Genomic DNA, 19641 nt, shown 5'->3' with positions numbered 1-19641 from the left:
ACCAATGTAAACCAACAACTTTAAACACTATCATACTATTTTATGTGTTTTTCTGGATGGAAGATGAGTCAAAAACACTAATATAAATCAGAAAACACAGACAAATGGGACTATTCTCCAGAGGACAGAATTATGAAAATTTTCTTATCTAGGATAAAATTGTTTTTGTCTGAAACCCAATTGAATTATTGTTTAAGACAAAAGTAGTATGAGATTCTGGTATTGAAGTCTTTAAGATTAAAATTCTAATATTATCTTCTGAGAAAACTTGACTGTGCTTGGATTGATCTTCTGATGTGTGTGATATTCCACCATATTTTCATTCTCTTGTATTGGAAAATCATTTAGGATTTGCTTTATAAATACAATAATTGGCTCCCTGGGACAAATTCCTTGTTATAATGAGTAGATTTGCCAATATGATACATATAGACCTAATACCTTCACTGGGTGGCTGGACTTCATGTACACGATGCATTGAGAGGAGCCACCATATTGATTTTGGTTGTCTTAATGGATGTATTTATGTAGTACTTCAAATAATTTTGTGAGTTTATTTGCCAGATTTGACTTGATAGGAACTTCTCATTGGACTATTGACATCTTATATTTCAAACAGTGAACAAATATCTCCTTGATATAACAAACTTTGGACTTTTCAGAATGGATTATACCTGCTGGATGTAGATATAGAATTTGGTTTGGGTATCATCAATGTTTCAAGAACAAACATGGATTTAAATATTTGCCTTAAATAAAGCATTATGTTACTAATTTCAATGATTTGTTGTGCCAGTTTCTGACTTATGGACTAATTTCACATTTCAAATATGTACATGTATGTATATATATAAACTTGTATGTATATGCCATAAGAATCAATAACAACTGTGTGGTCTGTTATTGGCAAATAGATCTAAAACTGTCTACATCACCAGTGTGAAATGAATAAGCTAGTGTATAAATCTAAGTGGAAAGGTCGTCTAAGTTATTTGTTAATTACGTCTATATTAGTTTTATGTGTAGTAACTGCACAGTGAAGCAGTCTAGTTGATAGTACTAAACTAAAGGATCACAGGTCCATGCAATCATCCATCATGTTGCAGTCAGATTTTCAGCACTGTTTTTCTATAGTTTTCATTGTAAGTATATGAATTATTAACAGTTATAAAAATACTTATATGATATATGTACCGGTAGTGATATAGGTTTTGTACATATTGTTATGTATATTAATGTTGTTGTTATAGCCATTAATGTATCTCTGTATAGATTGTCTGTTGATAGTATCAGCAGGTTTTAGATAAACATATGTACATGCATATTTTGTATAGTGATGTCAGAAAGTGAAATGATTTACCATAAATTCTCATCCTTCGAAAAAGTAAATCGGTTATAATCATTCAGTTTGCTTTAACACTTCAAGTGAATCTTATCCAGGACATAGTGGATGCTATCTGGATAAAAAAAAAAACAACACCTGAGGTAGTTCTTAGTCAGTTTTAATCATTTCATTCTGTAGTGTGACAGCAAAACAAAAGATACTTGGTTTACTAGTTACCTGAATACAAAATGGAGTATGTGGCTGTCACTCATTTTATGACATCCAATTAGACTGTATTTTCATGTCCAACTGTAAAGATTTGTAAAGACAGATTTCTAATGTGGATCAGTTATGATGTGTCCTCTCCAACTCTCTTATGTCTTCGTTGTTACTATTGGTGCTGCACTGTTTTTATTGAGAATTGAAATATCTGAATTACTTCAATGCTAGTCATGAAGCCATATAAACCAGTTAAATTCCTGTGAAAGCATCCACCTCATTCCAAAGTTTCAGGTATAACTGATACTTTTGAAGTGGCATTGAATTAATATTATAATAGACAACATTAGCTTTAAACAACATTGAATACCAAATACCAAATAATTAGTTCGAATAGCCTTGAAATACTATTTGAATTTGAATATTCAAATATTTGTATGGGCACTATAAAACAGATTTATTTGTTTGGGAGAACTTAGGCATTCCAAGATCGTTCATAAGTTTTATTTATTTATTTATTTATTTGTCGGGTGTACCTCCTCATAAAATGTTTTTATATCCCCTCCAAATAAATGTTTATTTCGTAATTTGAGCTTATATTTGTGTGTCACTGTTAGACCTGGCTTAAACAAAAAAGTTGTGTATATCATTTGTGTATATTGAGTTTTTTACACTTTGTTTTGCTTTCAAAAATTAGTTTCAATTTTCCAGTCTAGGATTAAGTATTAATGATGTATGGATTTAGAGTTCAGTAGGGTAATTGTGGCTGTTGGCTTAGTATAGGACTTAAGTCTGTTATATTATCCATTAATGGTGTCCATTCATTGGTAATCAGGATATAACCACTATTAAATCTACTTCAATATTTATTTCAACTATTTCCTGCTATTAATATTGTATATCTATATAAAAGATCTGATAAACTATGCCCATGTATCTGTTCATAGATGGAGTCAATATTAATAGAATTAAAGGAGATGGTCCACAATTTTCTATATTAGGAAACATAGATAAATAATGATGACAACTACAAGAATCAAAATATAAAAACATCTAAACACCACACTGAATAATATTGTGTGTTGATTCAAGTAGATTTCATATTTGTGAGAATGTAGAAACAGATGGACGATATCCTTTAAGAAATATTTGTAGAATAGTAGTGATATTGTTTTCATGCACCAGGCAGTGTACCCTTAGTCTTCTGGAACACCTGATACCACTTGTCATTGATAAGAGAATTAAAAATTAAATTAAATTTTTTGCTGTAGTTTCGTAATCATTAAAAATAAACAACCACAACACAAGCCAATTATTTTGCCAGCAGTATTTAAAGATGTTATTAAAAAATTTATTAACAAATGATTCAGAGAGGTGCTACACCTGTGAGAGACCTTCAGTGAATCATAAGTATGTATGCTGATTCATGTACATGTACAATCTATTGTATATTCTACAATGTCAAACTAACATGGATTATACAAGTATATTTTACAGTGACATATTAAGTTTTCTTCAATATATAATTGCTTATAGGAAATTATTGTAATAAATATATTAATTGTCACCCCATGTGTAGTAAGGAAAAGAATACTATGGCATATGTGTTTCATGTTTATGCCTTTAATTAACACGAATTTTGCTCTAGATAAAGATATCATAATTTCTCATCCTCCCCATGCCTACTTTCTGTTGCTTTGATTTTTTGATGTTCATTATTTTTATTCAGTAAATGTCTTAAAAGGGAATATGGAATTGACTAGGGTTGTGTGTTCCCCTCCCCCTTTCCCTGCCCTGCCTCTACCTACTGATGCTAACCCCACATTAAAAGTATATATTCATGGAAATATATTGTAAGTGATTAATCACTAGTTGTATATATGTTAATAACAAGTATAAAGCTGTATCTACCAAACTACTTATATCACATCTATTTACTTACTTACCGGTACTTACAGTGAGAGTAGACTACATATACCTATAAATCTTAACACAAGATTTCACCTTCATGGGTTAAGTTGATAATGCATCTGACAGATTCACTTAAATCTCTTTCAAATCTTAATAAATTTAATACTTGTTCTGTAAAGCAAAATACTGTATAAACAGATCTCGATTACCTGTAATCATGTTTCATTGGTACACATCAATAATCAGTCTCTGTGTAATAAAATAAATCCTAAAACAAATTGAAACACATTTATAATGAATTCAATGTCAAATAGAAACTTTACTTGCTTGTGATTAATGTCACGAAAATCTAAACTGTAAAATCAATCCAACTGCAAACTTGTCAACCTAATATTTTCTTAAGGATGCATTATGTAAGATTTAAATAAAGAGCTGTTGATTCTTGCTATAATAGTTTAAAAATTATTTCATTCTGAACAAAGTTATGAAGTTTTGCCAAGATTTGGCCTAAATAGTCTTGATTATCAAGTACCATTGTTATGACAGTAAACAAAGTCTTGGTTGTCAATTCTAACATTAACAGATTAAATGGCGCAGGTGGGCTATTTCATTTAATATCTAACCCATCTGATGGTCTAGGGCATTGATTGTGGGTTTGCTATGATAATAATTTCATTAAGTCAGAAAAAAAAGACCTTCAGTAGGCAGATTTGGCTCTTACATAATGCATCTTTTAAGCGGTATTGGTCGGACACAGTGGGGGCTAAGCTGCATTGTTTGCAATGCTTTAAATACAGCCCCTTCGATACATTAAAATATTTGAAATATTTCAATAACAGTCATAGAGTACTTGATGTATAATGATTTCAGTATTATGCAGTAGCTGATAAACATATATAACATATATCACTACATCTCAAGTGAATTATTTATTATTATAATATTCAATACTATGTCGGATGGGAGTTGTCTGAACATCTTAACCATTTCCACACATTTTCCTACTAAAGAAATGCCCATTTGATACAAAAGGAAATCAACCTAATGTAATATTTGCCTTAAGCAGTGGACACATTAGGCGAATGATTCGGCCGAATGGGTGGACACACTAGCTGCATGCTTTGCCCGATTCACCAGTCGATTGCATCACCTTTCACGTCTCATTATTAAACATGGCGGCATCTATGTCTTCAAACAATCATGTGACTTTTCGATATGAGTGGATGATGAGTGGTGATTGGCTAATGAATTCTGCATTCGGCCGAATGCTTTGGCGAAGCGGAGACACCAGGCGAAAATATATCAAACCAGTTTGATTCAGGCAAATCATTCGGCCGAATAGAAATTTGGCCGAATGACAGTTGACACACTAGACGAATTTCGACGCCGATTGATGCGGCCGAATGATTCAACAGAGTCATTCGGCTAGTGTGTCCACCGCTTAAGTCGCTCTTTGGCAAAAATATTTCAAGAATATTAACTTTTCTGTACCTTTAATGTAAGATGATAGTATATAGAGGATACTCTTTATGTGATAATATATACCAAACATATATTAATAAGGGCTCCTATATATAGTTTGATAATTAGATATGTTGAAACAATGATATTAACCTACATATAGATAAAATAGGTAAAAAATAGATGGAATATTTGATATAAATGTATTTACTCTATTATGTCTGTAATTCCAATTGCCTTACATTTCTTGTCTATTTGATATCCAGGAACGAAAATAGTTCTGAACTATTAATAATAGATCATATTGATTGATATGAGATACATATTTTCATCATAATGGATTTGGTGTGATCTGGTTTCGGTTATGTTGAGACTAATACCTTTATTATGTAATGTAGTAATGCATAGATCACATGAACTCTCAACAACAATGTACTGCTTAGTGGCGCAGTAACATTTTGTATAACAGATACATGCATTCGGAAATAACAACATATTCCACAAACATCGACTTCAATATGGGTTTATCTACTGATCTGTATACAATATACATGCCCAAAATCACAATAAACAAATATCGAAGCAATACGCTGGGGGAATATATTACTATAATAGTGTTAGCAATGTTTGGGTCTTTGCAGTCAAGGATTTGATTCTAAATGGCACTTTGTTTTAGTAAGATAATCTGCAAGTTCTATAGGGCTTTCTCCTTTTTCCTCAAACAGATAATGTACCCTGAGCAGAGCTTTTAAAAGAAAACAATTCGTGTCTGATGGTCAGCTTGGTTAAACCACGACATGATGTTGTAAAAGGTTAGTTTGAAAATGGTGTCTTTCAGAAAACTAATCTTAGTGTACCAAAAATTTTAGAATCTTTAACCATTCTGAAATCTGATAGCTTTCAATTAGAATTTTATGTATTTGAACATTGATTTCCCTGCAATCTTTGATACTGATGTCAGAAGATTGGAATCCTGCCAATGTCAATGTCTGATAAATCAGTTCTATTTTATGTATGTTCTGATGTAGATAATTTACTTACTTTCCTTATCTACACAGTTAATACCTGCTTATTTATATATTTATGTTTGGCTGGGCTGTGAAAGAGGCTATGATAAAATAGGGAATAGATAATATAAGTCAGATATGTAACCTGGTTGTATAAAAGATGACAATTGGTGTGGGTCACAGATAAATTAGTAGTCTAAACTTGTATACCCAGGTTAACGGTTAAGTTTTACCTATGAATACTGATTAAAAGAAGTAAACTAGTTACTATTATAGGTAAGCTTGTTTTGATTCAGAAATTCAGATTCATAAACTTTTGCTTTAACACCAAAGTAGGGAACCTACTTAATAAGCTACAAATTTTGAATACCAGTATTTAAAGAGACATTGTCACTCTCAGCAAGAAAATATATGTAATTCATTTAGAACAGTATCATATTTAATATAAAACTAAACTGACCTACTTAGAATAAAATATTGTTAATGAGCGTCCATTAAACTAAATTAAATGAAATGGGTTTAACGTCCTACTTTTCTACACTAATTTTGCTAATGAGGACAAGTATATGCCATGCAGTCAGTGTGGAATGTGGGAAATTTTGATCAATGTTAGCAGTAAACAACTAGACATTACTACTTAATGGGCCTTCTGTCCTGCACCAACCTGGGACCTTCTGGTTAGTAAACTGGTGTCTTACTTACTGAGCTACTGTGGCTCTCTTATTAAACACATTCAACACATCTAACTTGGACTCATATTCATAAGCACAGTTGGAGTAGAACATTAAACACCATTTCATTTCTATAATATCTTGAAAGTTAAAAGATCAACATCTCAGCGTTTTTAAGCAGATGTACAGTAACTATATTTCCAAAACAAGTTTTTTACCAAATGGAGAGGGCCGCAGAAATGCTTATGCCTCTTTAATGCGGGGAAAAAAACATAATAAAATCATAACCACCTGTCCCCCCTGTTAATTGTTAATGTATCTAACCTAAATCCTGTTGAAGGAAAATTAAGATTTTATGCAATAATTAATGTACTATACATTATTGCGATGCCAGACCATACATTATTACTAATAGGTTTTAGCTGTTGTTTTTTAATGTTGTAAGTTGATATAAAGCATGCCATAAGAATATTAGACGTAGTCAAGTTGTGTTGTTACTCTGTAGTTAGTTTGAAGATATTGTTGGAGGTAATAATGTTTTCAGTGCTGATGGGCTTCTGGAAGGTACTTTTAGTGTTGTGTTTATTTGATGTTGTGTTTCTATTAGGATTTATTGAATTGATTGTTCAACTTTTCTGTGATTACTTGTACATTTAGTTGATAGATTATATATTATCTATGGTTGGCACCCATTATAATGGCTGTCCTATTCCAAAACTGTAGCTCTGTTGCCAGAAATCCAAAAACAATAAGTTTTATGATCTGATGTCTGCAACAAAATGTAAAGTTATATTAATATCTGTACAGATATATCTTCAACGATTTTCAAAAAAATTGATGTTTCTGGCAACAGGCTTCTGAATTAATAAGATTGATTGAAACGTTCTTAGGTAAGTATTTGTATATTAAGATATTTTATTTTTGAAAAGAAAGTAGTACTTAACTGTTATTCTTTTTTATTTTTCAGAGTGCAGATGAAAAGTTAAGGGGCATCGGAAAACAGCCCCCGGGCATAAAACCCACAGGTCCCTCTGGTTTTGAAGAGCCAGATGAAATGGCAGAACGTCGAATCCAACTGCGTCAAGGAAGACGTGACAATTTTCGTGGAAATGACGCCACCAGAGGGCAGCAAGATATACAACAGGAGAAAATAGAAATAAAAAGAAGATCTCGCAGTGAAGGCCCAACACGCAGAGTGCGCCAACGTGACGATAAACGAGTTCACCAATCTGATTCTTTCGCTAAAGGTGATAATGTTTCGCGTCCGAATTGGGATGTTGAAGAAACATCAACTGCTACACGTGTGTCTAGATACTCTCCTCCGATATCAGACGACGGCGGTTTTATACGAGATGCTGGTAGTGACTCTGACTCATACGATAGCGATCCAAAAGTTTGGACTAAAAATCAGTTAATGTCTCGTAGATCGCGTCGATCAGGAGCGTATAGTGATAAGAGACGGTCAAATATTAATAACGATGCTCACATATCAACACGTGATAGCTTTGTGTACTACAGTACCACAGGACAGGATAAAAGTGATAGCAGTGGAACTGGTGGTAGCTTTAAGGGTAACAAATTTCAAAAAATAGAAGAAAGACGTAAAAAACGAATAGATATACAAATGACATCGGATGAGGAAAATTCCCCAGAATATAGGATATCTAGACTTCGTCAGCGAGCTCTTCAGAGTGGTCTTGGCAGGCAATCAAGGATAGAACTGCCCGATACTTTATCACCAAGTGTTTTTACTCAAAAGAATGTCCCTAAAAATTACCAACAAAATACTCGCAACAGTGGTGCATACAGCAACACTCCATTTGGTGCTAATAATAACAATAATAACTATCATAATCAGCATAATCAAAATGTTCTGAGTAACGCTCAGGGTAATTTTGTTCCCCAGACTTCTCCCGGATATCAGCATAATAATGTGCAGCAAAGACAATACCAGCAAACCACCTCTAAAACCACCCCTCCCCAACAAAATACTCAACAAAACTCTGACCCAGTGCCTTTTGGTTCTCCACAAACTGCCCGAGTCATGACTTACGGTAAATTAATAAATAATGAACCAATCAGAAATCCATACTCTGGTGTAAATTCATCAGATTCTGGACAGGTGCGAAGAAACAATCAAAGTGCCAACTTTGGAATTTTTAAAAATTCACGAACAAACTCTGTGGACAATACTACATCACCCACAAAAAATAACAGATTTGTGTACAACAGTTCACCTGAAGTTGGACGTAAGTTTGACTTAAGTGCTGCTCGTGGTTCTTCTATAGACTCTGTATATGACACTGGAGTTGCCCCAGAGCCAGCATCCAGGTCAGGTGCTTTTCGAAGATATAATCAACACATAGGAGTAACATCAGGTTTCCAAACAGGGTTTAGTGTTGACAAGGACCAAAAACCAGTCTATGTAAACCCACCTTCCAACCAAACAATGGAGATCCAACGTGGTAGCGTTGTCAAATATCCAATGAATTCTGTACAGCTTCAATCATCAAGGTCACCAAGAGTAAATGAAACTTGTGAACTTCGTTTTGACACTAATAGGTTAATGGAAGGTCCTTTATCTCCTGTTAGCCCTAAAGAATATAGACATTTTAACCGTGCACACAGTGAAGATTCCTTGGATGAGATAGTAATGTCCAATGCTCAGTTCCTAGAGTCAAATATGGGAAAAGCAAGAAATAATATAAAAAGTCAAGTTCCAGTTTCCCGATCAGCAAGTTTACCAGATCAAAAACGACAAGGTATGATACAAAATCGTGCCAGAGGGTCTGCAGAAATAGTAGTACCTTTTGGATACTCTAAGAAACCCATAGTTCAAGCTGCACCATACAGACACCATATGGAAAAATCAGAACTAGAGATTAGAGTTCCCATGCCGGGTGCAAACAAGTGGACTCCTGAGATAACAATAGCAAATGAGAACCTTAATGATCCTTCAGACTATAGCTATAATTATAATGGAAATGTTATGCATATGTCTTCTGGGTTTGGTGCTCCACGACAAGAAAGGAAATTATCATATGATAGTCGAAGTGGATATTCACGTCCTACCAGTCAATATTTTGAAAGAGATGACATATCAAAATCAGACTCACAATTAAACACTGCAACAGTTCCTCCAAGCACCTACAGAGGTGAGCAGTTGCATCCTATGTCCCACTACAAACAACCCAAATCTCTCTCTGCAGATCAACTTTTACCACCTGGAACCATGGGTGTAGTTCACAGTCGCCCAACCGAATCAGGGATGTTCTCAGATGTAGAGTATGATATTGAAGTCTCTGACAGGATCCGGAAGTGGGAAACCTATATGAAAAAATCTAATGAACCGTTTTCTAATGGAAATGCTTTGACTACCATTCAAGAAAGAACTGAAGAGTTTGGATTAACTCCCTATGATAATCGACAAGCTGCACCCCGTGATATTCCTAGACCTGTAGCCATAACTTCTAGTCAAAGCTGGAACACAGTTGAGCCAATGGCCATGAAACCATCCAGTTCAGATCCAACTGTCCATTTACTGGGAGAGCCACAAATAATATCTCATGAAACCAATACTCATCGTCTTTTCCAACTTGTCCCCGGCGTTAGGGCCCATTCCACGTCCAATTCTATGGGTGCCCTCATTCAGTCACAAGCCCCAATACAAAGTCGCAGTTCAGCAGAAAAGCGTTCTCTTCCAACATTACACTATGCATTAAATATGCCCGAAACGCCATTAACTGCCGGTAAATTAAAGCAGAAGATGATAGCTGATAGACAGAGTAGCCTTGAAAGTAGCTCAACCGAATCACCAATCCTCTCTGATAAAGGAAGCAAATATATGAGATACCAGGAGATCGATGATATGACTGGGTCTAAAGATGAAAGTGTGAAAGATTTATGTAAACTCTTTAACTTCAATGAGGACAGTGAAGGTAGACGAATCGCCAAGATTTCACCACAGAAACAAGATGATGAATGGGCTAAGATCATTTCTGATATGGAAGACAACATCAAAAAGACTGATGTGTGGTCACCGCATATGGAAAGTACCAAAGGAGAATCCCTCAGTATTGAACGAGTGAAAGCACGAACACTTCAGACCATACCATTTCAAGATGATCCCTTTTGGAAAGAAATTGAAGAAATGACAAGTTTCGAGAGTTTAGTTGGTCAGAAACAAGGTGATCAAATGGCGTCCTATGATGATCAATTTATTGTACGCAACCAAAACCAAGGAGATACTAGCCAGTCTCAGAGCAGTACTTTACCGAATCAGCCACGCCTTACCACTTCCTCTCGGGATAGACTTCAACGATCTAAGTCACTCTACACGCCAAATATAGCCCCTTTAACTTTGGGTATGCCTCCTAGAAGTCATAATAGTCAGACGACACTAGAAGATGCCATAGAAGACTTAAAGACTTCCGTGGATAGAACTAGCACAAGGGACAGTCTGGACTCAAAGTCCTCGTCTCAAACACAGTCCATTTCTGACTTCAAAGTATCAGCCCCTGTCAGATCTTCTATGTACATAGAAAATGTTCAAATGAGAGATCAGCCCAAGAAAATCTGGAGTCAGCATCGAGGTTCAGGAGTCTATGACATCCCAGAAAATGTATCGGTTAAAGACATGTACACCTTCTCGACAGAACCAGGCCAAGCCTTCCCAAATGTTGTAAATGGTAATTATGAGTTGGACCCAAATCTACTGAAACATAAATTATTGAGTACTGGCCTTGTTGAAGAAAATGTTGATTCGTTTTATAATGAACACCAAGATTCCGGTGATTATGGAAAACAACCCCCGAAGTACCAGGAAACCATCACCGCCACCAGTAAACCAGTAGCCAATACAGCACCTCAGAGGTTCTACCAATCAGAAAATAAGGTGAATCAAGTGAGTCAATCCATGGAGGATTTACGTCAATTGGCAAAGAATGTCGAAAATAAGATCGAATTAATTAAAAGCAAGCTTGTTCAAGCTGATGATACAAATCTTGATAAGATCTTGGTTGCATTAAGAAAATTTGCCCCGTCTGCCGGGCCAAGATCCCCAGATATTCGATCGGAAACTATGCATGATTTTTACCAGAGCAAAAGGTCCAAATTAAGTGACGCTTTGACAGAGCTTGAGAGAATATATAAGAATTTAGATCTTGAGAATGAGACCCTTTATGACCGAGCCGATCGGCGTGATTACCCTTCATACCATAGGCTCTCGCCTGCCCCATTAAATGATGCTCCCCCTGTACGTGAAACTACTAGTCTGTCAATTGAGATTGCATCCCCTGTTTTTAATGATAGGGCTGATGTTGAAAAACAAACACAGTCTGAATTTGATGCTATTTCTAAATCTTTTCAAGCGATCCTGGATGAAGTCAACCAGACCTCAGCTGTGACAACCAGTTCCGAGGATGTATGGATATCTGGTCCCCAGTCTACGCCCGATTCTCCCAGGCTGCCAATGAGAGTTACACTTAAGTCTACCCAGATACCATCACCTACATCAAAATCTCCGAACCAATCTGTGTCAACGGTGAGTGATTCGGACACGCCGTCGCGCCTGCGTAAATCTCGACAACGCTTTCGTTCCAAAATACCAGATGTCGTTGGCGACGATGTTGCACTAAGAAAAGCGCGCTCTAAATCATCTCCGAGAATTGAAGCGGCCGCCGCTGCACCTCCCTCTCCCACTACCGCAGATTATCTTAATCCGCGGGAGATGTCAGCAGCCAAAGGGCGAATCCGAATTCGTCCTGAAAAGGAACCCGATGTAATGCATGATGACATGGCTTATAGAAATCTTATTCAAAGAGAGACGTCTGAAAATAAAACAAGTTCTGCTAAGTCATCTATTCAAATCGAATTATCGAGCCCTGAATCTCCCCAGGTTAAATCTGAACTGGTTTTTGAATCGATTTTAATAGGAGATAAAAAATCAAAGATTGTACAACCGGTGCCACCTCCTGTATCTCCAATACCGCCGTCCGTGTCGCCGATACCTTCCGATTGCAACGTGAAACATGAACCGAAAATAATGGGAACTGTACAACATGTCGGTAATCAGCAGCGACAGATACGTAGCTTACAACTTGGAAAAACCTCCTCTTTACCAACAAAAATTCAACCAAAGGAGATAGTAACTGCAAGTAAAAAGATAATTACGGTTTCTCAAAATAAAGATGAACCGGAGCCAGTACAAATCAAAACTGTCGCTTTAGTTAAGTTACCAAAAGAGTCCAAAAGTGCCTCATCTACAGCAGTAAGTAAAACACTAGTTCAACAGACCAAAATTTTACCAAGAGATCAATCAAATAAGGACAACAAGGAGAGTTCTAAAGTGGAAGCCAATGTTGAATGTAAATCACCAATGCAAGGAGAGATAAAACCAAATTCGCGAGTTGAAATAAAGATACCGTTAATAGCACAGAAAACGGACAATGTTCCAGAGGTAAATGTTGGTACGAACGGAACAAAGAAACCAGAAACGACAGGACCACTTCTTAAGATGCCAATAACCAAAGTTCAGCCACCAAAATTAGCAACTTCAAAACTAGCCAAATTTTTGCCTGTGGCTGAACAACCAAAATCGAAAATGGTTGGGCTAAAACCGGAATCAGGTTCTTGTAAAGATACAAAGCTCAGAGTGCCAACTAAAACACCAAAGGTAGTTCCTCCCAGTCAGAAAAACATAAAGACAGAATTAAAACTTGCAACTGGTAACAAAACTACCAATGGGAAATCAAAACAAGGCGATAAATCACCAAAGCTTGCCGAAAAAGAAATTATTATCAAGCTGCCTACGGCTTTTTCGTCCACTGTACCTGATACTGCCACAACTTCTATTTCTACAAATTCAAGTAAACAGAATGCTGAAAATATTCCTGAGAAAAGAACGGTAGAAACACAAACGTCTCCTGCCAAAGACAAATCAACAAAATCCAAACAAGCTGATAGACGGCAGAAATATAGAAAATATGGACGGGGAGTCGCTGGAATGGTCGATTTATTTAGTTCTAGTGATGAAGACCGGCATCGTGCAACGAAACCGCTCTTAACACGTAGCGCTCCTGATCTCAGTTTGTTATCGCTGGACGATGATGATGATCATGTGGACGATGATCTTGTTGACGACCCTACGAGTAAAGGGACGCAAGCGGAAATAACAGAAGATGCCACTGACTTGGACGAGTCAGATGCGGTGTTTACAGATGACGTTGCACCGGTGTCCCCGACTCCGAAGATCCCGAACAGTGCGGGAACGGCGAATAATAAAGACGCGAAACCTCCCGCGCATCCGTCGTCTGTTAAAAACACGAACACTCCTGACATTGACAAACCGCGACCGTCAGGTGACGCTAAAGACAAAACAAATGTAAATATAAGTGTGTGTAGTGATATAGATAAAAGTGTGCAATTAAGACGTAGACATTCGCTAGAACGGACTGTTATAGACGATGCTGACCGAGACGAGAGACCTAAGAGTTTTCACGAACTTTTGGAATCATTCGAAACAAACAAGACCAAGAAAAGAATCCACAGAATGAGATCTTTACGAAAGTGTGTATCCGAGGATGCCATGATCACAGAGATGGTCGTAGCCAAAGTTTACCATTCAGATGTTTGTTTATCAGAACCAGATTTAAGTGAAAATTCAAACAGGATACCATCCAAAGAAGGTAGAGTTTTTCTTAAAGTTGAAATGCAAATCAAATCCTAATAACTATATAACCAATATTATACATTTATATTATGAATAGCGGGTTAGTCTATATTCTATAAAGCATTATCTGGAAATTATTCAAATATATGAAGGGCATTCAGATTCCCAGCTACATAGTACCTCGTACATGAACATGTATAATATTGACGAATTGTAAACAAGCTTACTCAATATTCTTTTAAAATGTTATCGTTCATACATGTCCTCTGCTTCCCTTTGCTTAAATTACATTTTCCAGTTATATGAGGTTACTGATGCCTCAATAGTAACTCGAATCTAAAAAACTAATAATGCGTTATATGTATTTTGCATTCTTTCAAAGTCGACACAAATCTCACTCTGTGTACATGTATAAATGTATTTTTGTGTACCGGTAAGTTCCTTTTTTAATGATATGTTTCATGTAAATGCTGACATCTTTTCTTCAGAAGTTCAATCCTGGAGGAAATACTCTTAATGGTAAACAATATATAAGACTTGGAAGTGCCAATTGTTTTAATAAATGCAATAATTACATCGCTATGTAGAGCTTCTCTGTTCAACTGTGATTACTTATTTACAATTATTTATAAGTCCTAATATGAAAAATGTCTTTATGTTTTACAAACTTTAGTAGTCTATTCAAGTTCTAATCAAGTACATGCATAAAATTAATTCAAATCCGGTTAACACTGCATAATATTTCTTTATCATTTCTTAACTTTAAATAACACAGCATGAAGAAATCCAATTAACACTGCCAATAACATTAGTGCAATTTGTGCCAAACTTAAAATGTGTTCTGAAGAATTTAACACCGAATTGTAGTAAGTTTTATCTGCATTCTGTGTTGTAACATAGTGTTTAGTTGAAGAATGGCTGGATACCTACTTACTTATTACAGATGCATTATGTAACAGCTATAAATCTGCCTATTGCATTCATTTCTTTGGCTTCAAATGTTGCACAAATTATTATTTAGCCATTTATCCACATGGCAAGCCTATAATTAACTCTTTAGATCATCGGATGGTCGAGATTTAAATTCATTTGAACACCCGCGAAACTTAAAAATTTAACAATAAATGGACAATCGAGACTTAGGCTCTGTTGACAAATATCGTTACTATGATAATAAACGATCTACGCTACATCTTCAGTCATAACCACGCCCAGAATAAAGGAATCTGAATGAAATTATCAATGTATTCATTTTTGATTATCTATTTTTGAACTATTATGGCAAGAACGGCCAATTTTAATCTAAATCTTACATAATGCATCTTTAACGGCATTGATTTGCTTTACAAATCACCCCACTTTGTGTTTGATTCTTTGGTTTTTCAATGTTTATTTTGTTTACCTTTGTGTTTTAGAGTTGTCACTTAGTCTTTATTCTAGCGTTTTATTTCACTGTTTTGTGTTTTAAATGGTCCTATTAAAAGACGTATTTCTAGTTTGCATGACTAGTCAGATGTTTTTGCATCCATGTCTTCTTTATTTTCTTCTTTTATCTGTATTTAAAAGTCATTTAAACTTTCTGTATTCTTTATCTTTTACATTCTTCTGTTTCGTAAGAGAACTGTTCGTGCATTATGTTTTGGCAAAGTAGATTTATTGAAGTCAGTTCTTATACGGGAACTACTTGTCAAAGCAAACCTTCTTGAAGAATGCATTTGTTTCATTCTCCTGAAGTTTTAGGTTATTCCTTTCAATTTTTCTCTCATTATCATTTAAATTTATTAAATTCTTTCTTTAAAATGAATCATTAAATTATGAATTGATTTAGTTTCTTTGTTATGAAAATATACCATGCCTTTGGTTATTGCAGACTTGTTACGTCCCAATTCTTCAAGGATCGAGCTGGTGATTGTTTTGTTAAAACTGGGATAAATGTTAGTACGCCCAGATCAAAAAGTGCATTGATTAAATAGTTGTTTCCTAAGTATATTTTGTATTAAAATTTGTTATTGATGAGAATTTGTCCATGTTACTAACAATAAGAGTGGTAACAAGTGTTCGGAGATATATATGTTTACGGTGGCGAAAGAATAACAATTTTGTATATTTAAAAATAACAAATTATGATAAATATATTGAGTATTGTTATATAAATAATATAGATCGACTGCATGGAATCATTTCAAACAAAGATATTCACAATAATGTAAATCCCAGTTCAATATTGTTAGTGGTGAAAATATTTTGTTGTTGATTTAACACATAATAAATATGTGTTTTTGCAAAGATTCTTGAAAATGACACTTGAGCTATTTACTGAACCATCTGGCACATGTCCACACAAAACCAACTGTCACATATGGATGAAATCTTACCCTAAAGTTGGCTTAATAAGTACTTTGAAAATAACCCGTTGATTGGTTCACTAATCATTACTTTAAGAGAAATTGTTATGTGCTCTCGTGTTATGTGATCAGTTAAAATGATCTATTTTTACAATAATAACAGCATCCATATTCAGGGTGATCAGTTGACATTAATCACCGTTATCGGTTCATCACTAAACGCAAACTGTCAACGCCATCGGTTGACAAACTGATTGGTGGACAAATTGTGTATTCCTTAATGAAATAGCCAGACAACTTGTTTATGAACCAGTGTGATCGGTTAACAAATTATGTTATTAATCACGACCGATTGCTTATTCATTTATTGCATAATGTAACCGGTTGACAAAATATTTATTGATTGAATCAATCGGCTGGAAAATCGTTTATGTTGATTGTGATTAACAAAGAAAACTATTTTTATAAATTACAATTTGAAATTGTTTTAAAACTGATTTTTTTTTTATTTTAACACAATCCCACGTGGATGTTTTAAGTTTATGGTAGGATGTTTTAAAAGTGTGACAAATATTAATTACAAATATATTATGTCCTTCATTCTGCGTTTTCCGCTTGATTAAGATTAAATGGAAATGACTCACTAACAATGGGATAATCTTCATTCACTTAGAAATTGTTAAATTAGACTATACCGTTTAGTGCTTTCCCGAATATAAAGTTATAACTATTTTATAGACTAATAAATGTTTTCATCCATAGTTTTTATGGATATGATTTTTCCTATACATATATTGTTTTGTTGGTGGCAATATTTATGTTATTTATAAATATATATTAATATTGTGTTGTTGATATATCGTACATGTTTCTGTAGTGTAGTTTTCACATATATGGAGAATTTAATTTGTACATAGAAGTGTGTATAAATAGAGACATGGAGACAAACTGGTCGTGTAAACGAACCCCACACGACCATTTCCGATCACTGACATACATTGTCATAGAAATGCCAAATTCATAAGGTGCTGATGATGCATATGGATATTTATTGTTTTTGATGATATGTCAATAGTTTATTTAAGACTGATTTTAACAGTTTTTGGAATATAATACCGCAACGTATGTCTGTGAGGAACAAGGCCTGTTTTAATCTTAAGCAAACGCACTTGTAATATTTGCATAATATCATGATTTGTATAGTTTCTAATACTAGTCATAATGTTTGTTATACAGAATGCTATATATTATTAAGTATTTCAACAACATCTTCGTTAACTGACATGAACTGGATACAGTGTACAGGGTATCGTCGATGCTTTTTTCAAGTGCAATAACCACAATTTATCTATGCATTATTTTATGAGGGTAATGTATTTATTACCTCCCCCTGTTTTATACAATATAATAAATAATAATAAACTAAACGATGTATGAATGGTTTGATTTATCATGTGTATTGGTCAGTATGTTTGATTGTACAGAAAGTGAATATTAGAAATAATAAATTATATATTTTTCAAACTACATTCGATGGTCAACTTGTCTTTCATTTGAGGAATGGTATTAAAAGTTGACAGTCCCTTGCGAAATTGGTTGTAGACCCAGGCCATATGGGAAATGTGGGCTCCATTTCAAATTTCCCGTGAATTAAAGATGCATTATGCAAGAACAAAATCTGCCTAATGCAGATCTTTCATTTCTTCACATGCCAAGCCCATAATCACGTTCTAGACCATCGGATGCTTTTGATTTTCAACGGATTTAAAAACGATTGCAAGTCAATGATTTAATTAAAAATGGATAATGGCGACTTTGTTTATTATCGTAACAACGGTAGCAATGACAAACGAGACTACATTGTTCTTCTAACGACAATAATTCCGCTCAGAATGAAGTAATTTGGTTAAAATTTTCAACATATCCCCCTTTGTTTTAAAACACCCCTTTACTATCTTTATAAAATCAGCAGTTTTTCATCAACGGGTCTCCTGTTTGGCTTTACCACTTTGACAGGGCCCTCTCAAATCGTATGCCCATGAATAATCCCAATGATAAAGCTAAGTCCATGATCTCACAGTGGCAGCTACCAGTTGAGTTATGTTGTTTTGTACATGGAAATCAATCTCCAAAATGTAAAGAGATAGCCGATTTACATTTTCTTAAAATATTAGTTCCAAATACTGGGTCGTTTGGAAAAAGATCTTGAAAAGGCATTTTCACACCCACCAAGAAAATAAATGCAACTTTGAATATCAATAACCCTACACTCACATAATTATAGAAATTTACAATTTGATAATAATACATATCTATATTTCGTTTCGTTTTTTTAATACTTTCGATGACCTACACTACATGAAGATCTACCCGATTGTAGTGGAAGGTCGCGTCAGAGGTCATACGAACGGCTTTTGACCCTATGACTTAGGCATTGATTAATCAACCATCGTTGACGTTTCTAGTGGTTTACCCACAGTTCCGTGCATCACACGCCACGAACTCGCTGTAACAGACCGTTTCATTGGCTAATCCCTCTTCAAAATCCTAGTGTTGTGAAGACAAGTAAAACGAACATTTGATTGATTTAGAAATTTCGTAATACTTTTTTGACGAACGTTTGTTTAAGTTCTTGAACAACACCAAAACATTTGTACAACTCATACATTGGAAATTAAAACATGTTTATCTCAGCGATGACTCAGCAGATCTGTCTGAAATGCTTCTATAAAGCATAGAACTAGAATACTAACATAGAACTAGAATACCAGTATTCTAGTTCTATGTATAAAGTGATGTTTGGAATTGGTATTCATTATGCATATTATAATCATTGTGTAACCTGCATGACGACCAAATACCTTTCTGAAATTCCACAAGCTCTTAGATATGTTATCCAGACACAATTGTAGCTTTGAATGTGAACGCTGATCGCCAAAGGCACATTTAAACCAGGGCCCTGTTTCACGAAATTTTAACTAAAGATAAAATCCAAATTTTAGTAGATACTTCAATTTTGATTGGCTAAGCACTA

The 19641-nt window shown here is 34.8% G+C and overlaps 1 protein-coding gene across 8 annotated transcripts in view; it reads left to right on the top strand.

Moving 5' to 3' along the window:
- The window catches only part of LOC126831453 (uncharacterized), an 86487-nt gene extending 68351 nt beyond the window's left edge, over window positions 1-18136 (top strand). For 3 of the 8 annotated variants that reach the window (XM_056103135.1, XM_050561945.2, XM_050561943.2), the window contains one exon: window positions 7561-14744. In XM_056103135.1, coding sequence (XP_055959110.1) covers window positions 7648-14319 — 6672 coding nt within the window. In that variant the 5' untranslated portion in view covers window positions 7561-7647 and the 3' untranslated portion in view covers window positions 14320-14744. The other 5 variants (XM_050561941.2, XM_050561947.2, XM_050561946.2 and 2 more) reach the window with 5 other exon arrangements.
- The last annotated feature ends 1505 nt before the right edge of the window (window positions 18137-19641 follow it).

This window comes from Patella vulgata, chromosome 9 (assembly GCF_932274485.2).
Source record: "Patella vulgata chromosome 9, xgPatVulg1.2, whole genome shotgun sequence".
Classification (NCBI taxonomy): domain Eukaryota; kingdom Metazoa; phylum Mollusca; class Gastropoda; family Patellidae; genus Patella; species Patella vulgata.
The sequence above is the reverse complement of the archived record's forward strand: the minus strand, read 5'-3'. Positions and strand labels throughout refer to the sequence as shown.